General features: G+C 59.3%; 2 protein-coding genes across 3 annotated transcripts in view; both read left to right on the top strand.

The window, feature by feature from the left end:
* The window catches only part of CIC (capicua transcriptional repressor), a 6,049-nt gene extending 2,346 nt beyond the window's left edge, over positions 1-3,703 (top strand). Inside the window, exons 2-5 of the mRNA XM_077192418.1 lie at positions 496-694; positions 793-936; positions 1,823-1,954; positions 3,302-3,703. Of these exons, the coding sequence (XP_077048533.1) occupies positions 496-694; positions 793-936; positions 1,823-1,954; positions 3,302-3,606 (780 nt within the window). The 3' untranslated portion in view covers positions 3,607-3,703. The remainder of the gene's footprint in view (positions 1-495; positions 695-792; positions 937-1,822; positions 1,955-3,301) is intronic.
* Positions 3,704-4,519: 816 nt separating this feature from the next.
* RPS19 (ribosomal protein S19) lies at positions 4,520-9,097 on the top strand. 2 transcript variants are annotated; one of them, XM_077192469.1, is made up of 6 exons: positions 4,581-4,667; positions 4,774-4,844; positions 5,238-5,338; positions 7,041-7,224; positions 8,899-8,953; positions 9,042-9,097. In XM_077192469.1, the coding sequence occupies exons 2-6, from the start codon at positions 4,774-4,776 to the stop codon at positions 9,066-9,068; spliced, it is 438 nt and encodes a 145-aa protein (XP_077048584.1). In that variant the 5' UTR covers positions 4,581-4,667; the 3' UTR covers positions 9,069-9,097. The 2 variants fall into 2 exon arrangements, with proteins under 2 accessions (XP_077048585.1, XP_077048584.1); XM_077192470.1 differs by lacking the exons at positions 7,041-7,224; positions 8,899-8,953; positions 9,042-9,097 and adding an exon at positions 6,014-6,243 and having other exon boundaries at positions 4,520-4,667.

Below are 9,097 nucleotides of genomic sequence, written 5' to 3'. Positions count from 1 at the left end.
ATATTTTGGGTCAGTTTTTTGGGGATAGTTCAGGGTATTTTGGGTCAGTTTTTTGGCTGTTTTTCCCCCAGGGTCCTGTCCGAGGTGGATTTCGAGGAACGCTTTGGGGTTTTTTGGGCCATTTTTGCCGCTGTTTTTTCACCGTTCAGGGGATGATTTTTGGGTGTAATTCGGGGTATTTTGGGTCAGTTTTTTGGGTGTATTTTGGGTCAGTTTTTGGGCTGTTTTCCCCCCAGGGTCCTGTCCGAGGTGGATTTCGAGGAGCGCTTTGGGGTTTTTTGGGTCATTTTTGCTGCTGTTTTTTCACAGCTCTGTGTCAGTTTTTTGGGTGTAATTCAGGGTATTTTGGGTCAGTTTTTTGGGGTGTTTTCCCCCCAGGGTCCTGTCCGAGGTGGATTTCGAGGAGCACTTTGGGGTTTTTTGGGCCATTTTTGCCGCTGTTTTTTCATGGCTCTGTGTCAGTTTTTGGGTGTAATTTGGGCTGTTTTGGGTCAGTTTTTTGGGTGTAATTTGGGGTGTTTTTGGCTGTTTTCCCCCCGCAGGGTCCTGTCCGAGGTGGATTTCGAGGAGCGCTTTGCGGAGCTGCCCGAGTTCCGGCCCGAGGAGGTTCTCCCCTCCCCCACCCTGCAGGCCCTGGCCACCTCCCCCCGCACCATCCTGGGCAGTTACCGCAAGAAGCGCAAGAACTCCACAGGTGACCCCCGACCTCTGACCCCTGACCTCTGACCCCCGACCTCTGACCCCTGCGTGACCCCCGGTGACCTTTGCCGCTCTCCCTGCCCCCGCGCAGAGCTGGAGCCCCCCGGGACGACCCCTCCTCCCCCAAGCGGAAGCTGCGGCGCCGCTCGAGCTGCGGCTCCGAGCCCTCGACCCCCAAAAGCGCCAAGGGCGCCGAGGGGGAGGGGCCGGGAGAGATCTTCACCTTCGACAGACAAGGTGGGGGAGGGGCCGGGGAATGGGGGAGGGGCCGGGGAATGGGGGAGGGGCCGGGGAATAGGGGAGGGGCCGGGAATGGGGGAGGGGCCGGGAGAGATCTTCACCTTCGACAGACAAGGTGGGGGAGGGGCCGGGGATGGGGGAGGGGCTGGGGAACGGGGGAGGGGCCGGGGAATGGGGGAGGGGCCGGGAGAGATCTTCACCTTCGACAGACAAGGTGGGGGAGGGGCGGGGGATGGGGGAGGGGCCGGGGAATGGGGGAGGGGCCGGGAATGGGGGAGGGGCCGGGGAATGGGGGAGGGGCTGTGAATGGGGGAGGGGCCGGGGAATGGGGGAGGGGCTGGGCGAGATCTTCACCTTCAACAGACAAGGTGGGGGAGGGGCGGGGGATGGGGGAGGGGCCGGGAAATGGGGGAGGGGCTGGGGAATGGGGGAGGGGCCGGGGAATGGGGGAGGGGCCGGGGAACGGGGGAGGGGCCAGGGAATGGGGGAGGGGCCGGGGAATGGGGGAGGGGCCAGGGAACGGGGGAGGGCAGAGCCCAAATGGGGCTGGGGGACCCCGAAATCTGGGGTCGCCCTGAAGTGGGGGCTGTGTCCAATTTGGGGCCATTTTGGGGCTGTTTTGGGTCCATTTTGGGGGCTATTTTGGGGGCTGTTTTGGGGCCACTTTGGGTCTGTTTCTGGGTCCATTTTGGGGCTGTTTTGGGTCTGGTTTTGGGTCCATTTTGGGGCTGTTTTGGGTCCATTTTGGGGCCGTTTGGGGGTGTTTTGGGGCTATTTTGGGGCTATTTTGGGTCCATTTTGGGGCTGTTTTGGGGCTGGTTTTGGGTCCATTTTGGGTCCATTTTGGGTCTGTTTCTGGGGCTCTGACCCCCCAATCCCACAGGAGGGGAGGGTGAGGATGTCCTGGGTGAGCTGGAGTACGACAAGGTCCCGTTCTCGTCGCTGCGGCGAACGCTCGACCAGCGCCGCGCGCTCGTCATGCAGCTCTTCCAGGAGCACGGCTTCTTCCCCTCGGGTGAGCCCCAAAACACCCCAAAACCAGCCCAGAATTACCCTGAAATTATCCCAAAAATATCCTGAAATTATCCCAAAAATATCCTGAAATTATCCCAAAAATATCCTGAGATTATCCCAAAATTACCCTGAAATTATCCCAAAAATATCCTGAAATTATCCCAGAAATATCCTGAAATTATCCCAAAATTACCCTGAAATTATCCCTGAATTATCCTGAAATTATCCCAAAAATATCCTGAAATTATCCCAAAAATATCCTGAAATTATCCCAAAAATATCCTGAAATTATCCCTGAATTATCCTGAAATTATCCCCAAATTATCCTGAAATTATCCCAAAAATATCCTGAAATTATCCCTGAAATATCCTGAAATTATCCCCAAATTATCCTGAAATTATCCCAAAATTATCCCCAAATTATCCTAAAATTATCCTGAAACCATTCCTGAAATTATTCCTGAATTGTCCTGAATTGATCCCCGAATTATCCCCAAATTATCCCCAAATTCTCCTGACACCACCACCAAGTTACCCTGAAATTATCCCCAAATTATCTTTGAATTATCCCCAAAATTGCCCCAAAATTGTCCCTGATTTATCCCCAGACTGCCCCAAAAAATCTCAAAATCCGTCCCTCAATTATCCCTGAACTGCGCCAAAATTACCCTGAGTGTCCCCAGCTGTCCCTGAACTGTCCCTGAACGACCCCAAATGTCCCTGAAATGTCCCCAAATGCCCCTGAACTGTCCCCAAATGCCCTGAGTGTCTCTGATTGGCCCCAAATGTCCCCAAACTGCTCCCAGCTCTCCTCTAACTGTCCCCTAACCACCCCGAAATGTCCCCAAATCTCCCTGAAATGTCCCCAAATGCCCCTGAAATGACCCCAAATGTCCCCTGATTGTCCCCAATTGTCCCCAGTTGTCCCCATGCCAGCCCAGGGCAGGTTCCAGTCCCGTTTCGCCCGTGTCAGTCTGTCCCAAACTGTCCCAAATCTCCCAGAATTGTCCCCAAAATGTCTCTGATTGTCCCCAAACTGTCCCAAATCTCCCCGAATTTTCCCCAAACTCTCTCGAATTGTCCCCAAAATGTCTCGAATTGTCCCCAACCTGTCCCTGATTGTCCCCAAACTCTCTCCAATTGTCCCCAAATCTCCCCTGATTGTCCCCAAACTGTCCCAAATCCCCCCGAATTGTCCCCAAACTCTCTCCAATTGTCCCCAAATCTCCCCTGATTGTCCCCAAACTGTCCCAAACTCTCTCCAATTGTCCCCAAACTGTCCCAAATCTCCCCGAATTGTCCCCAAACTGTCTCTGATTGTCCCCAACCTCTCTCCCACTGTCCCCAGCCCAGGCCACGGCCGCTTTCCAGTCCCGTTTCGCCGACATTTTCCCCACCAAGCTCTGCCTGCAGCTCAAGATCCGCGAGGTTCGCCAGAAGATCATGCAGGCGGCCACGCCCACCGAGCCGGCCCCGCCCACCGAGCCCGACGGCCCCGCCCCCTCCGCCAGCGAGGCCGCGCCCCCTCCCCCGCCCCCTCCAGCAGCGCCGGCCCCGCCCCTTTCGTCTTCGAACCCCGCCCCGTCCTCCTCGTCTGACCCCGCCCCCTCGGCCGAGGCCGCGCCCCCCTCGCCCCCCGCGGGCGTGCGCTGAACCATTCCATGGCCACGCCCCCTTTTTGTTGGTGGCTCCGCCCCCTTTTTGTTGGTCACGTGACCGGGATCTTTTAAACAACCGGAGAATCTTTGGAGCCCCGCCCCCCGCTGGTGTCGCCGTTCCTGATTGGGTGGAGGGGAAAGGGGCGGGGGTTTTGGAGGACACGCCCCTTTTACAAGGGGGAGGGGACGGGGGGGGGGTGGCACCTCCAGGGGAGCCTGGGGACACCTTGGGGGTGGCATTGGGACAACTTGGGGACACTTTGGGGACACTGGGACACCTTGGGGACACTGGGGGGACACCCAGGGACACCTTGGGGACAGCCCGGAGGTGGCACAGGGACACTTGGACAGTCTGGGGACATCTTGGGGGGGTCACTGGGACACCAGGACACCCTGGGGACAGCACAGAGGGTCTTGGGGACACCCTGGGGACACTGGGACACCACAGAGGTGGCACAGGGACATGGGGACACTCCAGGGGTCACTGGGACACCCTGGGGACACCCTGGGGACAGCCCAGGGTTGGCACAGGGACACCAGGACGCCCTGGAGGTGGCACAGGGACACTCTGGGGACACCCTGGAGGTGGCACAGGGACACCAAGACACCTCGGGAGGGGTCACTGGGACATCCTGGGGACACTTTGGGGCTGGCACAGGGACAGGGGACACCTTGGGGACACTGGGACACCTTGGGGGTGGCACTTTGGGGACACGCGGGACACTACAGCGACACCGGGGACACCTCGGGGACATTTTGGGGGTCGCTCCGCTACCACCGCAGTGGGCGGAGCCACAAGAACGGCTCCACCAATCAGCAGCGGCCTTGCCGCGGTGGGCGTGGCCGGCCGGACCGAACCATTCCCAGTGCAGGGGAGGGCGGGGGAAGCGCTCGCCGGCGCCAACCAATGACAGGGGCGCCCTCGTCGCTGATTGGCCCGCGCGCGTTCCCGCCGGCGCGGATTGGCCGAGGGAGTCTCGCGAGGTTTCGGCCCCTGCTCGGTGCGCGGGCGGCCCCGTGCTCGGCCTCTTCCGGTGCGGCAGCGGCGGCGGCGAGGTGAGGGCGGGAGCGGGGCCGGGAAAAAACGGGAAAAAAATGGGCAAAAAACGGGCAAAAATGGGCAAAACTGGGCTGGGAGTGACCCCGGCGCGTGTCCCCGCAGATGCCCGGTGTGACGGTGAAGGACGTGAACCAGCAGGAGTTCGTGAGGGCGCTGGCGGCCTTCCTCAAAAAGTGAGGGGGGAACGGGGGAACCGGGGGGACCGGGAGGGATCGGGGGAACCGGGAGGGCGTGGGGAGGGACCGGGGGGGGCTCACCGGGGATCGCGGGGTTCCTCGAACGGTGCCGGTGCCGTTCCCGGTGCCATTATCTTTGTTCTCTTTTCCCGGTTCCCGGTGCCATTCCCGGTGCCGGTTCCATTCCCATTCCCGGTTCTGTTCCCCATTCCCTGTCCCGGTTCTGACCCGTTCCCAGCTCCGGGAAGCTGAAGGTTCCCGACTGGGCCGGCACGGGGAGGTTGGGCAGGTCCAGCCCCGGTTCCATCCCCGTTCCCATTTCCCATCCCCGTTCCCCGGTACCGGTTCTGGTTCTGACCCGGTTCTAACCCGGTTCTGGCCCGTTCCCAGGTCCGGGAAGCTGAAGGTGCCCGACTGGGCCGACACGGTGAAGTTGGCCAAGCACAAGGAGCTGGCGCCCTACGATGAGAACTGGTTCTACACGCGGGCAGGTGAGAACCGAACCGGGACCGGGACCAGAACCGGGACCGGGACTGGGGGTACCGAACCCCCGGGTGAGAACCGGGACCAGAACCGGGGCTGGGGGTACCGAACCCCTGGCTGAGAACCGGGACTGGGACTGGGACTGGGGGTACCGAACCCCGGGTGAGAACCGGGACCGGGACTGGGACCGGTAGCGGGGGGCGCTGAGGCCCCAGGTGAGCCCCAGGCTGGGACCGGTACCAGGGGTGGTCCCCGTTACCTGGGGGTCCCTCACCTGTCCCCGTGTCCCTCACCTGTCCTGAGGGTCCCTCCCCTCTCTCACCCATCCCAGGTGTCCCTCACCTGTCCCCTTGTCCCCCCACAGCCTCCACCGCCCGTCACCTGTACCTGGGGGTGTCTCCCATTAACCCCAGGTGTCCCTCACCCATCCCAGGTGTCCCTCACCTGTCCCATTGTCCCCTCACCCATCCCAAGTGTCCCTCACCCATCCCAGGTGTCCCTCACCTGTCCCATTGTCCCCTTGTCCCCTCACAGCCTCCACCGCCCGCCACCTGTACCTGGGGGTGTCTCCCATTAACCCCAGGTGTCCCTCACCCATCCCAGGTGTCCCTCACCTGTCCCCTTGTCCCTCACCTGTCCCATTGTCCCCTTACCTGTCCCATTGTCCCCTTGTCCCCTCACAGCCTCCACTGCCCGCCACCTGTACCTGCGGGGCGGGGCTCCCATTAACCCCAGGTGTCCCTCACCCGTCCCAGGTGTCCCTCACCTGTCCCATTGTCCCCTCACCTGTCTCAGGTGTCCCTCACCTGTCTCACCTGTCCCCTTGTCCCCTCACCTGTCCCCTTGTCCCCTCACAGCCTCCACCGCCCGCCACCTGTACCTGCAGGGCTCCCATTAACCCCAGGTGTCCCTCACCCATCCCAGGTGTCCCTCACCTGTCCCCTTGTCCCCTCACAGCCTCCACTGCCCGTCACCTGTACCTGCAGGGCTCCCATTAACCCCAGGTGTCCCTCACGTGTCCCATTGTCCCTCACCCATCCCAGGTGTCCCTCACCTGTCCCATTGTCCCCTCACCTGTCCCATTGTCCCCTCACCTGTCCCCTTGTCCCCCCACAGCCTCCACCGCCCGCCACCTGTACCTGCGGGGCGGGGCTCCTGTTACCTGGGGGTGTCTCCCATTAACCCCAGGTGTCCCTCACCTGTCCCCTTGTCCCCTCACCCATCCCAGGTGTCCCTCACCTGTCCCATTGTCCCTCACCTGTCTCACCTGTCCCCTTGTCCCCTCACAGCCTCCACCGCCCGCCACCTGTACCTGCGGGGCTCCCATTAACCCCAGGTGTCCCTCACCCATCCCAGGTGTCCCTCACCTGTCCCATTGTCCCCTCACCTGTCCCATTGTCCCCTCACCCATCCCAGGTGTCCCTTACCTGTCCCATTGTCCCCTCACCTGTCCCATTGTCCCCTCACCCATCCCAAGTGTCCCTCACCTGTCCCATTGTCCCCTTACCTGTCCCATTGTCCCCTTGTCCCCCCACAGCCTCCACCGCCCATCACCTGTACCTGCGGGGCAGGGCTCCTGTTACCTGGGGGTGTCTCCCATTAACCCCAGGTGTCCCTCACCTGTCCCATTGTCCCCTCACCTGTCCCATTGTCCCCTCACCTGTCCCATTGTCCCCTCACCTGTCCCATTGTCCCCTTGTCCCCTCACAGCCTCCACCGCCCGCCACCTGTACCTGCGGGGCGGGGCGGGCGTGGGCTCCATGGCCAAGGTGTACGGGGGCCGCCAGCGCCGCGGGGTCCGGCCCAGCCACTTCAGCCGCGGCTCGGGCGCCGTGGCCAGGAGGGTCCTGCAGGCCCTGGAGGCGCTCAAGGTGGTCGAGAAGGACCAGGACGGGTCAGTCTGGGGACAAACCCCAACGTTTTGGGGCTTTGGGGTGAAAAAATGGGGATTTTGGGGTGAAAAATGGGGATTTTGGGGTGAAAAATGGGGATTTGGGGGTGAAAAATGGGGATTTGGGGGTGAAAAATGGGGATTTGGGGCTTTGGAAGCTGCTGTGGCCCAGTGGGTGCTGCAGGGGCTCAAGGTGCATGGGAAGGACCAGGATGGGTCAGTTTGGGGTTAAAAACTGAGATTTTGGGGGAAAATAATTGGAGATTTTGGGGTTTGGGGGCAGTTTGAGGTGAAAAATGGGGATTTGGGGTGAAAAATGGGGATTTTGGGGTGAAAAATGGGGATTTGGGGCTTTGGAAGCTGCTGTGGCCCAGTGGGTGCTGGAGGCGCTCAAGGTGCGTGGGAAGGACCAGGATGGGTCAGTTTGGGGTTAAAAACTGAGATTTTGGGGAAAAAAAATGCAGATTTTGGGGTTTTGGGGCAATTCGGGGTGAAAAATGGGGATTTTGGGGCAGTTCAAGGGGAAAAATGGGGATTTTGGGGTGAAAAATGGGGATTTTGGGGCTTTGGAAGCCGCTCTGGCCCAGTGGGTGCTGCAGGGGCTCAAGGTGCATGGGAAGGACCAGGATGGGTCAGTCTGGGGACAAACCCCAACGTTTTGGGGGTTTTGGGTGAAAAAACGGCAATTTTGGGGTAGAAAATGGGGATTTTGGGGTGAAAAATGGGGATTTTGGGGTGAAAAATGGGGATTTTGGGGCTTTGGAAGCCACTCTGGCCCAGTGGGTGCTGCAGGCACTCAAGGGGGATGGGAAGGACCAGGACGGGTCAGTCTGGGGACAAACCCCAATATTTTGGGGGTTTTGGGTGAAAAAACGGCAATTTTGGGGCGAAAAATGGGGATTTTGGGGTGAAAAATGAGGATTTGGGGCTTTGGAAGTTGCTGTGGCCCAGTGGGTGCTGCAGGGGCTCAAGGTGCATGGGAAGGACCAGGACGGGTCAGTCTGGGGACAAACCCCAATGATTTGGGGGCTTTGGGGTGAAAAAACGGCAATTTTGGGGTGAAAAGTGGGGATTTTGGGGTGAAAAATGGGGATTTTGGGGTGGAAAATGGGGATTTGGGGCTTTGGAAGCTGCTCTGGTCCAGTGGGTGCTGGAGGCGCTCAAGGTGCATGGGAAGGACCAGGACGGGTCAGTCTGGGGACAAACCCCAACATTTTGGGGCTTTGGGGTGAAAAAACGGCAATTTTGGGGTAGAAAATATGGATTTTGGGGTGAAAAATGGGGATTTTGGGGTGAAAAACGGGGATTTTGGGGTGAAAAATGGGGATTTGGGGTGAAAAATGGGGATTTTGGGGTGAAAAGTGGGGATTTGGGGCTTTGGAAGCTGCTGTGGCCCAGTGGGTGCTGGAGGCGCTCAAGGTGCATGGGAAGGACCAGGATGGGTCAGTTTGGGGTTAAAAACTGAGATTTTGGGGGAAAAAAATGGGGATTTGGGGGTTTTGGGGCAGTTTGGGGTGAAAAACGGGGATTTTGGGGCAGTTCAGGGGGAAAAATGGGGATTTTGGGGTGAAAAGTGGGGATTTTGGGGTTTTCCATCAGGTTGGATTTTGACCAGTTAGCCCAATTTCACCTTTTTTTCCCATTTTCCCCCTTTTTTACCATTTTTCCCCCACCCAGGGGTCGGAAGTTGACTCCACAGGGGCAGAGGGACCTGGATCGCATCGCTGGGCAGGTGAGCCCTGGATTTTCCAGAATTTTCCCTCAAATTCAGCTGATTTGGGGAAATTTTAACCCATTTTCCCATTTTTTTCCTCTTTCAGGTCGCTGCTGCCAGCAAGAAGCACTGAGGGAGCCAATAAATCATTTCACCCCCAGA

The sequence above is a fragment of the Agelaius phoeniceus genome, chromosome 33, assembly GCF_051311805.1.
Source record: "Agelaius phoeniceus isolate bAgePho1 chromosome 33, bAgePho1.hap1, whole genome shotgun sequence".
Lineage (NCBI taxonomy): Eukaryota > Metazoa > Chordata > Aves > Passeriformes > Icteridae > Agelaius > Agelaius phoeniceus.
This window is presented reverse-complemented; position numbering and strand designations above follow the sequence as displayed.